Here is a 20852-nt window from a genome sequence, read left to right as displayed (position 1 = left end):
ATGTTAGAGATGCTGTCTTGCCAATCTGTATTATGGTCAGAGTGTGCAGATTCCATGTCCTAATTTATGGGTACGCCGAGGTACCTAACACCGAGGTACCTAACCTCACTCTCTCCACTGATGTCATTTGTTTTTATTTTTCACACACAGCATTTTTAAAAAATTTTTAACATTTGATTTTTTTTTTTCAAACATAATGCATTTATTTTCACATGTGGTGCACATGATCACATTATTCACAAGTTTACTTGAATACATATACAATTACTCACATAATCACATGTGAAATGTATGTGATTTTTCCAGAAGGTTACTATACTCAAATATATTGGACTCATGAGGGAGGCCCTTAAGCCTTTACTCTAGATTAATATGGACGACTGTGAAACAACTCGAGGTGAACTAATATTTCCAAGAGAAAACAGTTAGATTTGGTAATGACCTTAGACTTGAGGTGACAACACTGTAAATGTATCAGTTGTTGTCTATAACAAGGTCAAGCAATTCGGAAATTGTAAGAAAAAGTGGAATTTCTTTCTCATTTGCAGCTGAAATCTATTGAAAAAAAAACTATATCCAAATACAAGAGCTTCTGTGGAAAAATGAAACCCCAGAAAGAAGCCACTGACTTTTTACAGCCCAATTAAATGGGTCTGTAAAATATAGCAGCATTACTTAACAGTCTGACTTGGTGGAATAATGAAAACCATTTGCAACTGACAGTTATTCAAATTTTTTTCATCATGATCAGTAAAGTTATCTTATCTTATCTTATCTTCTTTTTTCTTTTCTTTTCTTTTCTTTTCTTATCTAAAGGAGCTCTCATTGTTTAACTTTTAAAAGCTTTTCTATGGAAGGGAGCAAAAAGCGATGATTTAATCTAAACTGAGCAGGATGTATCATCCAGAGGTCAGCCTGTGGAACAACAGAATAGTTTCATCTGAACAAGGGTGAACAAGAAAACAACAGGGTCTTTCCCAGCTAAAAGCAGTCTGGATAGTAAAACAGTGCCATCTAGCAAAACATCAAGCTTAAAACCAGCAGTTTCTAGTCACTTTCTTATGTGTACTAGGTGTCATTTAAAAGAAATAATCAGTTTTTGCATTTGGTATTTTTGTACTTTTTGGTCAATTAGATGTACACATCATATATCCTAATATCATAACTAAAACTCAGCTCTAACTTGAAATAATCAGACTAATTCCACGGTGAGTAAGGATAAGGAAAGACCACGAAAAAGACTACAGGCAGCATTTCACAAGGTTGTCAAGTTTTAAAAAAAAACTCATTTACAAAATATATTTATTATAATGAAATATATTTCATTCTGAGTGTTTACAAAAAAAAAAAATAATAAAAGTGAATTATTTTAGACACATTCTGCCCTCCAGTGGATCATATGTCCATTGCATACTCTGGGTGAATGTGAATGTTTTGCTAACTAAAATAAAATGTGGGCTATGTGTTTATGTTTGTGTGGGAATAAATCCTTTTCCCCTGGTTTTCACCTTGTATGTGAGTTTAGTCCTGAGAAAATGTGAAACTAGTGTCATTAGGTAGGCTAAAATCAGTCCTTACAAAATTCGAATCACTGTGGCAAAACTGATAATTACTGAAAATTCTTAAGTACATTCTGTAGCAAATGAAATTAAATCTAACTAACATGTTTGCTGCAATTAAAGCAAGTAAAGTCACTTTAAGCCCATGTACAGTTTGTGCAGTTTACAAGTGAATGAGTTACAGGCCCTGCATCTACAAGAAGCCAAAATATGATAACATTCATTTGACTTTATTAATGTTTTCCCTAGTCTGTTACTGAAAGTTAAAATTAGCATATCCACTCAATGATCACTTTATTAAGAACACCTGTACACCTGCTCATTCCTGCAGTTATCCAATCAGCCAATCATGTGGCAGCAGCAAAATGTATAAAATCATGGAGATACGGGTCTAGAGCTTCAGTTAATGTTCACCTCAGAAATCAGAATGGGGAAAAAAGGTGATCTCTGTGACTGTGCTATGGTTGTTGGTGGCACATGGGATGTTTGAGTATTTCAGAAACTGCTGATCTCCTGGGATTTTCATACACAACAGTATCAAGAGTTTACACAGAACGGTGCACAACAAACGAATAAACAAAAAATCCAGTGAGCAGTAGTTCTGCAGGTGGAAATGCTTTGTTGATGAGAAAGGTCAGAGGAGAATGGCCAGACTGGTTTCAGCTGACAAAAAGTCTATAGTAACTCAAATAACTACACTTTACAGCTGTGGTGAGCAGAAAAGCATCTCAGAATGCTCAACACATCGAACCATGGGCTACAATAGCAGAAGACCACATCAGGTTCCACTCCTGTCAGCCAAGAATAGGAATCTGAGGCTACAATGGGCACAGGATCACCAAAACTAGACATTTGATGACTAGAAAAACACCAGGCTAAGAGCGCCTCCTATTCATATTTGTGTTTGTATCTGTTTTTTTTTTTTTTTTTTTTGGTCATAGCAGTCAGGTACAATTCACTGTGTTTTATTGTTGTGTGAGCCTCAATAACAGGGGTGGAGCAGTTCTGTTTCCCTATGGGAAGGTAAGGAGGGTTATCCTGTTCTCTGTGACACCTGTTTAATTTATTTAGTTATATTGGCCATCCATGCCAGTTAAAGAAATATATTGTTGTTAAGATGTTTATTAAAGCATATGTATGATTATTTTTGATGGATGGTTTCTTATTTGTAATATTATTTTGTGTTTTGTAAATTTCATGTGGCAGAGCATAGTTTTTTCTATATGTTGTATTGTGTTTGAGCTTTATTTGAATATTTTGAGGTTTTACTCTTTGTAATCTGGATATTTCTAACATTTATCTTTATTTGTGACATGTTGAAGTTCATTTTTCCTGTGTTTGACTAAATTTGTGAACTGTTTGACTAGTTTTTATTTTACTGCAGTCACAACTATATTATTTCCTTTTCATAATTTGATATATATTGTTATTTTGATGTTGCTTGTTAACAGTCACAGTTCTGTTTCCCTATGGGAAGATGCTGCAGTTCGGTGATGTATGTGAAAGCCGATGCTGTTCGCTGCATAGTGGCTGATGTGGAGAAAGAGCCTAATTAAAAGAAAGCTACTCTGCTTTGTCTCAACTGCAATCTTGGTGTCCTCCTCATTCACTCCTCACATTCAACACAACGCAGAGACATTTGAGGGAGCAACGAAGAGGGTTACATGTATATAACTTGTGTTTTGACTCTTGCCTCATTTCATTATTACTCTTTTTCCACCCCTCTTGTTTTCTGTGTTTTTGATTTTGTGTACTACCTTGGCCTGTTTAAGTTTCGTGGTCTGTTTAAGCTTAATAAAGTTGAGAAATGTGTAAAAGACATTAGAAACTGGATGCTTATTAACTTTCTCTTACTTAATTCTGACAAGACAGTAGTACTTGTACTAGGACCACGTGCAGCTAGAAGTAAGCTTTCTGATTACATAATAACTCTGGATGACCTTTCTGTTCCATCATGTGCAGCAATAAAAGACCTTGGTGTGATTAACGACTCTAGTCTTTCTTTTGAAGCTCATGTAGATAATATAACTAGGATTGCTTTCTTTCATCTCAGAAATATTGCTAAGATAAGAAATATATTGTCACTACACGATGCAGAAAAATTAGTTCATGCTTTTGTTACCTCTTTTTGTGACCACATCACCCCTATCTTATCCACACTGCATTGGCTCCCAATCAAATTTCGTATTGATTATAAAATACTATTATTGACCTATAAAGCACTAAATGGTCTTGCGCCGCAGTACCTGAGCGAACTTTTGATCTTTTATGATCCGTCACGCCTACTCGGAACAAAAGGTGCAGGCTATTTGTGAGTACCTTGAATAGTGCGTGCTACAGCTGGGGGAAGAGCTTTCTCTTACAAAGCCCCACAGTTATGGAACAGCCTTCCACTTAGTGTTCGGGGCTCAGACACAGTCTCAGTGTTCAAATCTAGGCTGAAAACATATTTGTTTAGTCAGGCCTTTTGTGAATAGTTTTCTTAGGTACAGGGGCAGGTCTGGAGGGTTTCACAGGCATAGAGTGTTGTGGTGAACTGGGATGTTTGGATGCTGTTGCCCCCGCACTCTCACACGTTCACTCAGTTTTGTCGAAGGTGGAGTGGCTGGCTGCCTTATGTCCCAGGGTGCCCTCATGTCTGTGCTAGCTTCTGGCTCTCCCTTTTAGTTATGCTGTCATAGCTAGTCTTGCCGGAGTCCCTGCTTGCACTCTGCATGCAAAGTACATCAAAGTGCTTATCCTATTAGAGGACAAAAGCTCACCTAACAATCTCTTCCTTTCTCTCCATCTCTCTCTCTCCCTCACTCTCTGTCGAGCTACACATGCAACTTCTGAGATGCCAGTGATGCCAGTGATCCTGACCCCTTCTGCTCCTCCTCGCTACCTGACCCATCCTGATGCCCTACTTCTGGTTGGAGTTCTCATCGGTTGAGTTCGCTCACTGCTGCTGGGGTGGCCCCATATGGATTGCCTGAAGAACAGTTTGGATTGCTGGGGATGGCGCCACCTGGGGGCTGTGGAGATGGCATGGGGATCACATATGGGGAGCTATACTGTAATGGCTTGGACTGCGATTGCTGTAGTGACTTTGGGGCTGCGGTTGCCACGAGCAGCTTCGTACTCAGGACTCCATCAGTGGACAGTGGATAGATTTTAACCAGCCGGACTTCTTGCAAAAACTGTGATGAATTTATTGGTTGCACAATTGCACTATTTGTCCATATAGTACACAATAATAGAAGGGATTTATTTATAATCACACTATCCGTTGCACCCAGATGAGGATGGGTTCCCTTTTGAGCCTGGTTCCTCTCAAGGTTTCTTCCTCATATCATCTCGGGGAGTTTTTCCTAGCCACCGTCGCCACTGGCTTGCTCATTAGGGATAAATTCACAGTGATAAATTCAAATATTTACAATATATTTTTGTGAATCCATTTATTTCTGTAAAGCTGCTTTGTGACAATGTCCATTGTTAAAAGCGCTATACAAATAAAATTGAATTGAATTGAATTGGATATTCGGTTTGTGAACTGTTGTTGTAATAAACCTCTTGTGTTAATTAAGCATTCATGACAGCATGCAATTTTACACCTTCCATAACTCCAAATGCAATGAAATATATTATATGGTTTTTACATAGAGAATAAAACGGAGTATTAATATGTGAGATATAAAAAAATATATATACTGTAATATCATTGTACACTGTCCTAGTTGCTCAACACACTGTTTGGAATATGGACATACTGATGAGACAGCAGTTTTTTCCCCTTTTTCTTTAAAAGTACTGGTGTAAATTCTATCAATCACAATGCATTTCGGTTCATGGGTAGACTTTAGGGAGTCCAACCAATCCAATCCAAGCCTGTATGAAATTGGGTATTCCTTTAATAACCTCTGAAAGGAGGATATTTGTTTCCTTTAGTGTTTGTGAAGTGGTTTCCTACTGTTGTTTTGTGCACATATTTAATCACTTTAAATATAATTTTAAACTTGAATTTCATAAATATTTTTGCATACATTTGAATAGTTCTGTAGCAGATATTGATATGTTTTTAAATATACTGATTAATTAGTACATAGGCTACAAATGACAACAGACCCAAATAACATTAGGTGAAGTAGTTCTGTACTTTTTCGTCCTGACTACATGATTACATGTTTACAAAGATAAAATGAGGATGGTTAAAGCATCTAAACATGGCTCATCCAATAATGAATATGCTGTTTCTTTTGTTTGATCATTTTGTTTGGTTTTTAAACAGTAATCTGTTTTATAACTTGCCTTCTGTGAGTAGTGGGCCCATCTATTTTTTATCAAATTTGGACCAATTTATAGCAAATAAAATCTGTGACTACTTTTATTATTTGAATTTTAATTTATTGTAGCATTGAGCAACTCATTTTCATACCAGTGCAACTGCAACTGCAACTATGTTGAGAGTGTTTGTTTTATTAGAATAAATGTTTGCTGTTATACCAGTTGGCAAGGTAGTTGATAGCATAGGACAGTGGAACTTCTTACATTACACGTTGATCCAGTTAGCCAGTTGATACAGATCATGACTGTTTGTATGTGAATATTTCTGTTTGATTCTATGTATACAGAGAAGTGTATTATAAATATTATTCATTATGAAAAAATAAATATTCATTACAATGTACAATCACTCTGGATGCTAGGAAATATTGTCTAGTGATTGTACACAACTATGTACTTGTCTATTCACCACCGACCTCTGTGTTCCAGAGCATGTTGGCATCTCTTGCACTGCGTAATGTAACAGACCAATTAGTAAAATTGAAACTAAAAGCAACAATAGATATCCTGTTAAAATGCCCAAGGGATACTCTGAAATGCAGGGGAATGTCCAGGAAATACCCGAACTGTCCTGAGTAATCTGACAGTCCATCCTCCAAGCCCTATTTAAACGGTTTGTGAGCATCTCTGAGCACCATCTTGTCAGCATGTGTGGGATCTTTGGACATTGTTTTTGTTCAATCTGTGGGTGCTGCTGTCGGAAAAATGCAAGCAAGACAGAGGTGAGTGGTTGAATAAACGTAAATGAATTAGGAATGATAAGTGTAAGCTAAAAAAGTAGCTCTCATACAGTGTTGTAGCCAGGAATTAATTTCAAAGGGATTACAGAAATATGATAAATAAAATTACTGTGTGATCTTTACAATGAAAGTGATAATTGTGCATTCCAGATGGTGGGATGAGGAATATACAAAATAAAATCATGACTGTTTTCATGAGCTGTGCAGTTAAATTGATAAGTGTGATGTGCTCATGCATTTTGGGTTGATGTGAGACAGCAATAGGAGTGGTGTTGACACTATTTTTTTTTCTAAGGCACAATCTACTGCCATCCAATATCGTCATATTAATAACATTGCCATAAAATACCTTTATGAGAGTTCCACTGTAAATGATTAAAATAACATGTTAGTAATGGTGAAAATTACTCTTTATCTTATAAATCCTCAGTATCTTACTCAGTTGGCTATCTCTATGCTTATAGCGTGGCTATCTGACTACTAGCTTAACAGAAATGGGAAAAGCACATGATCTCATTTGGTTAATCCTGTTTCTCATCATAACAACTGGTTAAATGTGATTAAACAAAGGAATGCATTTTTAAAACAAACTTTAATCAGTGTAATAAATGTTATCACCTTATACACTCTCGATTACACTAATTTCTATCAGCTCTTCTTTTTCCTAGAAATGTTCTATTTTCATTTTAGAACATAGGTTATTGGTGTTAGTCAAAGGAATGTGTTTAAAAAAATTAAAAGAAAAAAATTAATAGGCTTAGATTATGGCCTTTCAGAGTCTCACAAAAATGCTGGCACACTGCCTAGTGTCAGCTAGTCTTGTCATATTAATAACACTGCCATAAAATACCTTTATGACAGCTCCACCTGAAAATGATTTAAGTAACATGCTAGTAATAGGAGAAATTACATTTTCCTTTCGATACTACACTCGTACTGCGTCGCTAGACGCTATGGGGAAAACTCCTGCGAGGAAAAAACGGCGGGATAGAGAAGTGCTGCGCCCGGGCCGCGAGCGAGCTCACGTCGGCTCAGACCCCGCGTGCCTCTCGCCTTGCAGAGAGGATTCTCCCGTCTTTTTTGAGCGCCCGGACCAGCACTTCCGTTTCATCCGCGTTCTCCACGGTCGACGGCGCGGACGAAAAGGGCTATGACAGGCTACCTCCACTGGATGAGTCAGTGGCCGCACACCTCTGCCCGCCCACTGCCATCGGATGGAAAGCGAAGGTCGCGCACCCCTCGAAACCGTGCAGAACAACGTCTGCCCTTGCTGGACGAGCTTACTCTTCCGCCGGGCAGGCAGCCTCAGCTCTGCATTCAATGGCCGTGCTCCAGGTTTTTCAGGCGAAAGTCCTCCAAGTTATGGACGAGTCGGGGCCCGATCCTGCAGCCTTCAAGGAGATGCGCAGTGCGACGGACCTAGCCCTTCGAGCTATGAAGGCGATGGCTCAGGCCATCAGGAGGTCAATGGCCAATTTAGTGGTGTTGGAGCGCCACTTGTGGCTAAACCTGACGGAGATCAAAGAGGCGGACAAAGTTCCTTTCCTCGATTCTCCAGTTTCTCCCATGGGGCTGTTCGGACCCGCCGTCGAAGGGTTTGCTGAGCGCTTTACTGCTGCACAGAAGTCATCCCAGGCACTGCAACACTTCTTGCCGAAGCGTCCAAGCTCTGCGAGTGCCACCAATCACCCTAAACCCGCCACAACGCAGCAGCCGGCTAGATCTGCGCCTGCGCCCGCTCAGCCTACTCAACAGCCTGAGCTTCCGCAGCGCTCCCGCTCGGCCAGCCGCCACCCATTTTTGAGACGCCTCGGGCGTCGTCCTGATTTACTGGACAGGAAGAGGAAGGGGCAAAGTATTGCTGTCGCCGGACCACCTCCTCGCACTTTTACAAAGTGCATAGATGCGGCTCTTTCCCCTCTGAGACAGAAAGGAATCCGCATTCTGAATTACCTCGACGACTGCTTAGCCCAGTTAGAGGCCGAGCTAGTGTCTCACAGAGCCCTCTTCCTCAGCCACTTGGAGTACCTAGGACTCAGGGTCAACTTTGCCAAGAGCTCGCTGTCCCCCAGCCAACGAACTTCGTTCCTGGGGGCAGTTTTCAACTCAGCCCGCATGAGGGCAGCAGTCGCGCCAGAACGTGCGCTAGCTATTCAGCAGCTCGCGGCTTCCTTCAAAATTGGAGCCATTCGCCCTCTCAAAATGTTTCAAAGGATGCTAGTGCAGTATAACTTCCAGTACTTCATCTATTGCTTAGATATCCCTATGCACAAAGAAATGTTGGCATTCAAAAAGTTGTGAGAAGTCACCAGTAACATGCTTCTATTACTTGTAAATGCAGCAAATATTAGAGTTTAAAATGGAGAACAAAGAAATGTGTTTATGCGACAAACAATGATCAGTGATTGGTCATTGGGAACACTGGTGATCAGTGATTTGTCATTGGGAATAATGGTGATCAGTGATTGGTCATTGGGAACACTGGTGATCAGTGATTGGTCATTGGGAATAATGGTGATCAGTGATTGGTCGTTGGGAACACTGGTGATCAGTGATTGGTCATTGGGAACATAGGCATGTGGAATTGCAACTAGTCAGGCTTTACACACTGGTGGTAAGTCAAGCGAACCTTATATAACCAGCAGCTGTGATGTAATCTGGAGAGCCACAACGAGTGCAGGACAGTCTTTAATGTCTGCTCAAAAAGTCACTAGATTTCTCACTAGGATCTGTTTTGAAATAAAGTCCCCAAATCTAGCAGCAAAGTCTGTAAGCTGGTAACACTTACAGACTTTGCATGATCTCAGTTGGTTATTCCTGTTTCTCACCACAGCAGCTTGTAGCCAATAAAATGTGATTATATATGTGACCAGAATGCAGCTACACGATTGGTTTTCAACCTTCCTAAATTTTCCCACACCACCCCATTGCTGCGCTCCCTCCACTGGCTTCCTGTAGCTGCCCGCATCAGATGTGACCTAGTCAGCCAATATCAGAATGTATTTTTGATAGACTTCAAAGCACTATTGTAAGTCGCTCTGGATAAGGGCGTCTGCCAAATGCCATAAATGTAAATGTGACACATTCATTTGATTTTTTTATATGTAGGAATCATAATGACTTACATAATGTACATTTTTTTTTACCTTTTATGAAGATCATTATAGCACAAATGCTATTTGTATATAATGTGTATATACACGTGTATATAATGAGCAATGCAGTATGTGCAGGTCATAAACTATTTCAGAGGTGGAAACCCAAAATGATTGAAATTTACATTTACATTTATGGCATTTGGCAGACACTCTTATCCAGAGCGACTTACAATATTGCTTTGAAGTCTATCAAAAATACATTCTGATATTGGCTCACTAGGTCACAAACTTGGAATACCATCAGTCCAAAACTCTGTTGGTGAGGGTTTTTTTGTGAAAGTGCTAGCTTAAGTACTTTATGAAAAGGTAAGTCTTTAGATATCATTTGAAGACTGCCAGTGACTCAGCTGTTCGGACATCTAGGGGAAGTTCATTCCACCACCTTGGTGCCAGAACAGAGAAGAGTCTCGATGCATGCCTTCCTTGTACCCTGAGAGATGATGGGACCAGTCGAGTAGTCCTAGAGGATCGGAGGGAGTGTGGTGCTGCGTGAGGTGTGATAAGTGCTTTGAGATAAGTGGGTGCTGGTCCGTTTTTGGCTTTGTAGGTAAACATCAGTGCTTTAAATCTGATGCGGGCAGCTACAGGAAGCCAGTGGAGGGAGCGCAGCAGTGGGGTGGTGTGGGAAAATTTAGGAAGGTTGAAAACCAATCGTGCAGCTGCATTCTGGATCAGTTGCAGAGGACGAATGGTGCTCAGAGGCAGACCTGCCAGGAGTGAGTTGCAGTAGTCCAGTCTTGCTAATGACAAGGGACTGAACAATCACCTGTGTGGACTGTGTGGAAAGAAATGGACAAATTCTTCTGATGTTATCAAGGAGAAATCGACATGAGCGTGTTAGATTAGCAATGGGAGAGGAGAAGGACAGTTGATTGTCAATGGTTACCCCAAGGTTGCATGCAGTAACCGAAGGCGAGATCAGAGAATTGTCTAGGGAGATTGCAAGATCCTGAGATGGGGATGAATCACCTGGGATGAACAGCAGTTCAGTTTTGGTGGGATTAAGTTTCAGCTGATGAGCTGTCATCCATGATGAGATGTCTGCCAGACATGCTGATATCCGAGCAGAAACATGAGTGTCTGAGGGAGGGAAGGAGAGGATGAGTTGAGTGTCATATGCATAGCAGTGGTATGAAAACCCATGTGAGGACATGACCGCACCAAGAGGGAGAACAGGAGAGGACCAAGTACTGAGCCTTGTGGACCACCAGTGGAGAGTCTGCGAGGAGCAGATGTAGATCCCATCCATGTCACCTGATATGACCGACCTTCCAGGTTGGAAGCAAACCATTGCCATGCTGCAGCACGAATTCCTAGGCTCATGAGGGTGGACAAGAGAGTCTTGTGGTTCACTGTGTCAAATGCTGCTGAAAGGTCAAGGAGGATGAGGACTGAAGACAGTTTGGCTGATCTAGCAGCATGTAGCTTCTCAGTGACAGCCAAAAGGAGTGTGCCGGTTTGAAGCCAGACTGATTGGGATCTTGGAGGTTGTTCTGTGAGAGATAGCAAGACAGGGCTCATGGAAATCATGGGCTCATATGTAATGTAAACCTATGTAAAATGTTAGATAATTATATATCGAGAGTAATTGTTCATTTGCTGATGCCAGAAGCAGTTAATCAATTAAATCGATGTTTAGGTTTAAAAAGGTTTATAAATGTGTACCTATAAACATTATGTCATATTCCCTTTGGGATTAATAATGCAACCTATCTATCTATAATGATGTGTATTATGTTAACTGAGTAATTAATATTGATACAATGAGAGTGAAAAAAAAAAGCGTTCATATTCTGTAGTTCTGTAGAGAATACTTTAATTAAGTCTTTTTTCCCCTTGAAACAGATTAGAGCTGGCGAGTCATTGAGAGGCACCAACATTGACAATATATCCCGCAGTATAGGCACAATGAGAAATTTGTCCATTCAAATTACCAATTTCACGGACATGTACACCTTATCAAATCCAAGGTAAGTACCATTTATATTTTATATTAAATTTTATAACCAGTACATTATGACTAAAAAAATATTTCAAAGATTTTCTTTCAAATATAATATTTCAATTATAGAAGGAGTTTTAAAAAAATGCTTCTATTTCCTTACATTAAATACATTGAAAGTAACTTTGTATTACTTCTCTGTTTATCATTTATCATTTTTATGGTTTATCGACTACAGAACATGTTTAGTCATCTGTTTCCATTTTTCAGTTTTAACACTGAAATGAATCTTTCATTTTTTTTAAATGTGATCACATATTATTCATATAATGATATGTAAAAAGCATATGAACATGTGACATGTATGTGATTTTTCATGTGCATATGAAATGTGTGTTTTATATAAATTACTATTTATGTACATACAGTAATTTTCCCCCTCAATTCTCATTTCTTAGCCTACTTGAATCTGTGTAAAACCCTCTTCAACATGTATTTTATGTAGAATCTCAAACTGTCTTCCTCTTTACTAGCACTTCTCACTACATAGGGTATGATTTAATTGTGTTTTATTCAACAGTTAGTTACGGTCCACTAATTTGATTGGTCGAGCAGCATTCCAACAGTGCTTATATTTAGTATAACAGCACTGGAATGTTTCACTGTTTATATCACTCTGCTTATCTGTGTTCTCCATATAAAATTCCACTTCCTAGTTCGAAACAGTTGCTACAGTAGATCTTGTGACGTCATCAGCAGACATGTCAAACGATACATTGTGACGAAAATAACTTTTGACTTAAAATATGAAAGCTAGTCAGATGAAGATGAATAGGAAGAAGGGACTCCAATTTTACCGTGAGCACCTTTAACGGGAATGTACAAATCAATGTGAGCTAGCTAACCAGCTATTCGAAGTGCTATAAAGTGTATGTGGCTTCTTCGGGATCTATTTCCACTAACAGAACAAAAATAAACAGAACATTTGGCCTATATTATGTCTGAAATGTCACTTACTCGATATTAATTTCTTAAATAAATCATGCAGTTTTACTGAATATTAGCATGGCTGTGATTAGCTACAGAACTCACCATGAAGGCTCATGCCTACAGCCGAATCACCGATATTGAGAATAACCACACTCTTGTGCTTGCAATATTGCTTAAGCAGCACTTATTTAGTATACTATGTGTCTAGAAGAATGTTATTTGAGTTTCAACCACAGAAAAAGAGCAACTCTACTAAGCACCTGATAAAATTCATAACAAGATACAAGTAATAGTAGTTTTGGATGTGTATGTATTAATTTATCAATTTTCTAATAAAAAATAAATTACTAACAACATGAATGGCATAAAACTGATGTTAAATATATACTCTTAAGAATTTTGATCAGGAGCTTATTAGAGTCACTCTTTTTTCTGTTGTTCAATCTCAGTTAATATTCTAGTGGCCACACATTGCAATTACATTAAATTAAATACCATACTAATGTAATAACTTAGTGTTTTGTTACGTAAATAAAGTAAATTATTTACAAGACTTTTGAAAGTATGTTAATGGAGAATATTTGTTACTCATTGCTACATAACAGTGTTGTAATTTGTAGGTTATTGTAGAGTATTATAGCTAATTAAAACAGCGACAGGCCCTGCTAGATCCCCATGATTTCTTACTGCATACAGTCATGGGAAAAAGAAAGTACACCCTCCTTCAATTCAATGTTTTTCTTTATCAAGGCCTAAATAATAATTGTGTGGTCCTCACCAGCTTCTATAAACAAATAACCTCATTCAGAAACCAGGTGGGAAAAAGTAAGTACACCCTATAATAAGTACACACTATAATTCAGAAACATGCAGAAGTACCTTTTAGTAACAACAACTTGAAGTAAACATTTTCTGTAGGTGTTTATCAGTCTCTCACATCATTTTTGGAGAGGTTTTGGCCCACTCTTCTTTACAACATTGCTTAAGTTGATTGATGTTTGAGGGCATTTGTTTGTGCACAGCTCTCTTAATATCCCACCACAGCATCTCAATGGGGTTAAGGTCTTTTTAAAATTTCTTCTTTAAATTTATATTACAGTTGGTGGGTAGAACGGTCATTGGTTAACCTTCAGATCTATGTGGACACTTATAATATACATAAATCTAGCATCAGATGATGCCAATGCTCCATATCATATTATAAGTTGGCCTTATAAGGGTTTTGTTCAGTTTTGGTTTTGTACTTTTTTTGCATTGGTCTGTCTTTCTTTTTTCATATTTATAAAATTTACTTGAGTTATTATGCTAGATCTTAAATCTTTGAATTTAAATGTTTAACTATTTAAATGTTTAAACATTAAATATTTAATTATGTCAATTCTCATTATTTTATTATCTCTATACTAGGGTCCACACCAGCAGTGGATATTCTCTCAATCCTCCTCAGCCTACAATTGCAAAAAAGACCAGTGAAGCCTGCACCTTTACCAACATACTAGCTCCTGTAAAAGGGTGTGTAGGGGTCCTGGCATACGAAATCCTTAAAGATGAAAAGCACTTTGTTGGTGAGCTTGTCATAATGTTCTCCGTACCTTATGACTACATTCTGTATGAGAACTATTTAGGTCTTGGTATTTATGAACAGCACATTTCATGTAATGATGAACTGTTCAACCAAATGTATTATGAGGATGGTCCATTCACCAGAATGAAGGCTACAGGGAGTGAAATCGCGTATTCTGGAGAAAGAATTTGTGTGAAGGGATCAATGTCCTCTGCAGGCAAGGCAATAATAAAGGTTGAATTTCGAGATTCGAAGTTACCAAAACACAAACTACACAAGTAAACCACTGCAGATTCAAGATCAGGGAGTCAGTCAAGGAGGACTGAATTGTAAAATGTTGAATATTAATAACCTAACTGATAATATGTCTGTGAACTAATATACTACTGTATTATACTCAATAATAGCAAGTTCTCTATTACTGTGTTGCATATTTCCTCTCAGTGCATTTAGTTCTATCCTACTGTATGTTAACACCACTCTCAGTGCAATGTAATTGTCAATTGTCAAAATGTGTTGCAAAAATGCACAATATATATGCCATACATAATAAACTATGATCAGAATGTCAACATGATTTACATTTGTTTAACTATTGATTACCGTAACTACATACACTGTACACATGTACAACATAGCTACGAAAAATAATAAAGGTTGTGTGTGGATGTATGGGAGAATGAATCCAAACGTTGTGCAAAACTGTCACTTTATTTAGTCAAATTCTCCATTTTCAAACTTTGCGTTATTTGAACTCAAAGGTGCTCAGCCTTGGTCCTAATGTACCCCGATCCTGCACATTTAAGTGATTTCTCTGCTCTTCACACACCTAACTCTGCTAATGCACTGATCAACAGTCCTTCTTAAGTTGAATTGGGTGTGTTAGAGCTGGGAAAACATTAAGATCTACAGGACAGGGGTTAATCCAGGTTCAGGGTTTGGGAATTTTTGGAATTTTTACACTGATGGTCTCATTTTATAGTGGAGATCTTCCCAAATCAGGTTTACTGAAATCGTGAAAAATTCTACTGTGCTGTTAAACTCCAAAACAGACAATCCAGCCCTCCAGTACTATCTGGTAACAATTCAAACTACACAAATTCACTTGTCCTTTTTTACCAAGCAAGGTATGATGCGTGGCATTGCTGAGGTGTGGCATTGCTAACTTAATATTCTTGGACGTCCCGATTTGTTCACAAGAGGTCATCTTAATCCCATATCTATAACCATCATGGATCTGTACAGTTTAGTATTACTACATCTACATTTAAGACTGCTCTTTAAATGAGTGAAAGACTTGATAAGTAGCTGATGAGTTGAATCAGGTGAGCTAGTCTCACCAAACATCAATTTACAGGCAAGAAACTCCAGAAAAGCCCTGTACTGGTCACCGCAACAAGTAATGACAGTGATCATTTTGCAAAAACACACGTGTGGTAAATGTACAACAGAATCGTTTTATTATACCTATTGATTCATCTGATCATTGCCTTTAATTAAGTCCAGAAGGTCCCTGAGAGCTGAACTAAAGGTTCCGCCTACACTCATCTCTTAAAAAAGGTTCTACCTATCATCCTAAATTGTTCTTTGGCTTGTCCCTGTGGGGAACCCTTGGAGGTTCTATATGCACCCCAATAATGATTACGGCAACAGTGCATAATCATAAGTCTAAAGTATTCAGGTGAGAATAAATGGTTTAAATTGGATCCATTGGCATAATTTTCTATTTACATATTGTTACTTTACGCTGCTACCTTCTGTTTTACTCAGACTAGGGAGTTTGTTTCTATCTGCTTCCATCATTGCGTGTTTTTACACATACTAGCTGTGTGTGATATCCTGGAACCTTGATTTACCCTTTGTGTATGTGTGCAGGAGAAAGCTGGAATTCTGCCTCAATTTTCCTTATTATACACCCATCTATAAACACTCTGAACAGACGAGAGTCATGCACAGTCAGAAATCCATGAGATTCCCAGACTGCTTAACAAATATTTTTTATGAAAAAAGAGCACTTTATATTTGTGCTTAAAAGCATCTTCATGCTTTTAGTTATGGGAATGTGATCCAATGCTAACCTAGCAGTCGTCAAAACATTTCTACTTTCAGTCTATCTAGTTTTATATCAGACATCGTTGCTTGATTGGATTATTTGACGTTTATTGCATAAAAAGTGATTAATAAATGACATGTTTGTCTGTAGCTTTTACAGGAAAGTGAGCTATTTTAATCAGCCTAGACGTGAACAGCATTTTACTTGAATTTTAAGTCAACTACCAACCTTGAAAATGCTACATTTGCAGACAAAGGATATTAAGGTAAAGATGTAAGATAAATGACAGTTAACAATTTGATTGGAGTCCATGTGGAAAAGACAGTGTGTAACAGTAAGACAGTGTGTGTGTGAAAATTAACAGTATTAATCTCACCATTGAATGTCATAGCTTGCTTGGTACAGAGTATTTAACAAATCATGATAATTAAGAAATTAAGAGAAAAGGGATCATAACAAGGAAAGCCGAATTAAAAATGACTCAATACAGATCAATACAGTTCCAACTGCAGCAGTAAAGTCAGATTATATTATTCAGATTATAATCATTCTGCATAAATATATGACTACAACTAATTTTATGTTCAGGAAGATAAATGGTGGTGTTGATAATTAAGTCATGTAGTTGCTGCAGAGTGAGCTAGCCATGAAGTTGTTATTCACCCACCTGTAAAAAAAAAAAAAAAAAAAAAGAATTAAAAAAATTAAAAAACAAAAATTCAGTAATATTATTGGAGTTATTGCAGTTTTCTAGTTAAGATATTGATAGGATATTGACTAAGAATTGTTTGATTATTATTATTATTCTTTTGAAACTTAATCCCATTCATCATCACTTGAAATAAAGAACCTTTAATAGCTTTAAAGGTTACCTTTAAATTTTTTTTAATAACACCTTTAAACCAGAGGATAGCTGGCATTTGTGGCAATACCACACTGGTTATTCTTGTTCCTTGACATCTTGATGTAGCCATTGTCACCCCAGCCAAGACCCCAGCTGTAAAATAAATGTAAATTTTGGGAGGAATTTAGTGGTTAATGTGGCCCACTGGCTTAAGCTGGTTAGATCTTAAGTCATATAATTTACTGCTAACACAGTTATTGCAAATAGAAATGTGAACAATATAAACCAATAATTCAAAAATTTCTAATCAATTCAACTATTAGATATGAAATGAAAATATGATTTAGAAATGAATAGGTATAACAGCAAAATATAGCCTTTGATAATAATAATAATATAATAATAATAATAATAATAATAATAGCAACTATTTTTGTATGTTGCATTACATGAAACATATTCATAAGCTACTTCTAAATACTGCTTTTTCTTGGAACCTTTTATTTACTTATTTATTTATTTTTTTACCTGTTCTTGACCAGCCAGTAGGCTTTTTTTTGTTCCCTGCCATAACCAACAGCCAGGACACCATGATCCAGTTCAGTGCTGCTACAGTCTGGCTCATCGTAGATACCTTTAATCAATCATGTAGTGGTCAATTATGCCAACATGATGCAATCAATTATTAAATTTGTTAATCAGTAAATTAATGGACCACAGTTTAAAATAAAAGTAATAAATAAAACCAAATAAAAGTAAACCACTAAATAACAGTATTCAGATTCAGATTGTTCTGGTAGCATTAGTGAGTACCAACTGGTAACACGGGATTGGTTTATGATTTTCTATGTGGGACTCACCAGATGTATAGAGCTGGAAGGACATGTGGCCTGCATCTATGGCAACAGAAATGGGTCCGATGGTGGCCACAGCTTCCTGTAGAGCTTTCTCATCTCTACTTTTTATATTCACATAGCCAGTGCAGGTGGCTCCCACAGTGGCTGGATTAAACCTGCAATCATTATCCTGAAGAAGGAGAGAGGAAAAGGTCATACCAGAGATCCTCTTACTGCATATTACTGCATATTGTTAACTTGTATGGTAGCTGGTTAAATAAATAACTACCCACTAAAACAGCTTTCATCCTGCAATAAGCAATTTCACAAAATGTTTGATATGCCTGTCAAAACTAGTCATGCCCAGCTGTTCATTGGAATAATGTGTTTTCATGTTCTACTCACACTGGCCTCGTAAGGATAGGACTCCTCTGTATCAATTCCATTGTTGTCTTTAATGTATTCAAAAGCTGAATTCATCCAGCCTCCCAAGCACCCAAAGTTCCCGTATTGCCTGGAGCAGTCCACCAACTGCTGCTCACTCAGTGACACCAGCTTCCCCGTCTTCCTTCGAGTCTGACCTTCCAGTGACCCTGTCTAAGAAAGGATAGATGAAAAGCAGAGCGTGAAAGAGAAAAACAAAGATGTCTATCCACAGCACACCTTGTAAATGTGGTCACTTGTTAAATCTAGTAGTGATTGAGGCATAAAAGCAAGACTAAAGAGGCCATGCTGCATGTGTCACCCCTGCCCTTACCGCACTGAAGGCCCAGCAAGAGCCACAATCCTGCTGGTCCTTAACCTCAGTCACATAGCCCTTTTTCCTCCAGTCCACAGTTTTGGGCAGAATACCTCCCCCTCGGAGGAATGTAGATGTACTGTGTCTCTTGGTCCTGTTGAAGGATCCCAGGCAGCCCTTAAACACAGACTCTCTGTACTCCTGGTTACTCTGTTAGAGATGCAGTGAAATCAGGTACCTGTTTTTTGCTTGTTCACAAAGAGCAGCCATGAAGGGGCTGCTTTTCTGGTTCATCCTAAGCGAAATGTTTTTATTCATTCATTAATTTTCATTAACCTATATATATATATATATATATATATGTATATATGTATATATATATATATATATATATATATATATATATATATATATATATATACACACATACACATATACACACATACACATATACACACACACACACACACACACACACACACATATATATATATATATATATATATATATATATATATATATGTAAAGTATATGGTGTGTGTGTAAAGGCATATACTAGGGGTGTCAAAACATTCGATGAGGAGACAAATATCAACAATTCCTTTCATTTACAGTGCCTAGAGCATACATTATTTTTTCACTTTTGAAGTGACTCTCTGCAGAAAAAAAACTAAATAATGTATATCAATGTCCTCAGAATTATTTTAAAAAAGTCTAAACATCTATTTGCTCTATTTAATTTTATTTATGTAGAGTGTCACTTCAAAAGGAGCAGGAAAAAATCTCGTTCTTATATGTGTAAATTTCTTCTTTAAAACAGCAAAACCTCTTTTTTATTGGGGGGTACAGTACTTTCTGGATGCACTGTACAAGCATTTATCACTTAAAAAACAAAGTTGAATTATTGTGAAACCACTCAGTTTGTTATTCTGGAAAGCCACATGCTTACTGAATCTAACTTTTTGCTTGCTAGTCAGAAATTACTTATCATTAACACATTTTGTCAGTAGCTGATTTTATGGCCCATTATTGCTCTATTTTGCCTCCTAGTGGAATTACAGAGACTAGGTCTTTTTTCAAATTGTTTTATTCCTAAATTGTCTACACGATTAATTTATTTTCCAAAAGAGAATTATAAATACTTTTGCTGGGTCATGTTTTAAACTATATTGGGCAGCCCATAATCTCAGATCCCATGATCCCAGAGCCCATGGGCCTTATGCCTATATAATGGAATAGTATAGACTGTACGTTTTCCTTCTCACCATGTCTGCAAAGTAGGTCATTCCGAGTCTGTAGCTCTTAATGCCCTGATCAGCCAGCATGTTGTGTACCAGGACCAGCTTACGATTTTCCAGCCAGATCATCTTACGCTGAGACTCCTCCTCTACAGACTTATAGATCTTACCTAAGGAAAAAATAATAATAATAACTGAACCTGAGAAAGCAAAATATTGCATTTTGTAGATTTGAGACAGACCAACAGACAGATTTTCAGGTTTGACTGCTTGGTTAGACATAAGAAGATTTCTCACCAAACTTCAGTTTCCAATCATTGAACTCCAGGTCTTCCAGAGAGACGCTGACTGCACTGGCCAGAGCCAGGAGAGTGGTGACGATAAGCAAAACCCTCATTCTGTAAATAAATGTTTTTGTAAGGATTTGCTTTCTTTATTCCACTGTCATTTGTCACTTGTCATTTCCTCACACTCATACTCACATCCTTTTCCCCTCAAATACCAGGAATGGTCTATTTTAACCAAAGTGTTTTAATCATTAGACAAAACTCAAAGATTGCTCTGTGCTCAGCCAGTCTACATAACATATATCCAGGTGTATGTGGTACATACCTCGTTTTGTGTGTTTCTTGAATCTTGAAGTCTTCTACGGACGGAGAGTTGTCATGGGTTTCCTGTCTCTATATATATAACTGAGTTGTGGCTTTGATCAGCTGCTGGTCACGCTCATGACCACAAAAAATAGAGGTTTTTTTTTTTTTTTTTTTTTTGAGGAATTGCATCATTTTAACATGAGATGATTCTGCACACTGGTGGACATGACCCTTAGGGACATATGTTTGTTTTCTTGTCATGTATCATTGAAT

General features: G+C 37.7%; 2 protein-coding genes across 2 annotated transcripts; one reads left to right on the top strand and one right to left on the bottom strand.

Annotated features, from left to right (window-relative positions):
* Positions 1–6391: 6391 nt before the first annotated feature.
* LOC113545117 (uncharacterized) lies at positions 6392–14867 on the top strand. Its single transcript, XM_026944282.3, has 3 exons — positions 6392–6604; positions 11626–11750; positions 14120–14867. Exons 1-3 carry the CDS (start codon positions 6530–6532, stop codon positions 14556–14558), a joined length of 639 nt encoding a protein of 212 aa, XP_026800083.3. The 5' UTR covers positions 6392–6529; the 3' UTR covers positions 14559–14867.
* Positions 14868–16419: 1552 nt separating this feature from the next.
* Positions 16420–20707, bottom strand: LOC128316977 (procathepsin L-like). Its single transcript, XM_026944208.3, has 9 exons — positions 20599–20707; positions 20284–20384; positions 20014–20156; positions 18767–18958; positions 18415–18606; positions 18034–18199; positions 17702–17807; positions 17202–17326; positions 16420–16996 (listed from the first exon to the last, which is right to left on the bottom strand). Exons 2-8 carry the CDS (start codon positions 20381–20383, stop codon positions 17227–17229), a joined length of 999 nt encoding a protein of 332 aa, XP_026800009.1. The 5' UTR covers position 20384; positions 20599–20707; the 3' UTR covers positions 16420–16996; positions 17202–17226.
* Positions 20708–20852: the final 145 nt, after the last annotated feature.

Source organism: Pangasianodon hypophthalmus, chromosome 10 (genome assembly GCF_027358585.1).
Source record: "Pangasianodon hypophthalmus isolate fPanHyp1 chromosome 10, fPanHyp1.pri, whole genome shotgun sequence".
Taxonomy (NCBI): Eukaryota; Metazoa; Chordata; class Actinopteri; order Siluriformes; family Pangasiidae; genus Pangasianodon; species Pangasianodon hypophthalmus.
This window is presented reverse-complemented; position numbering and strand designations above follow the sequence as displayed.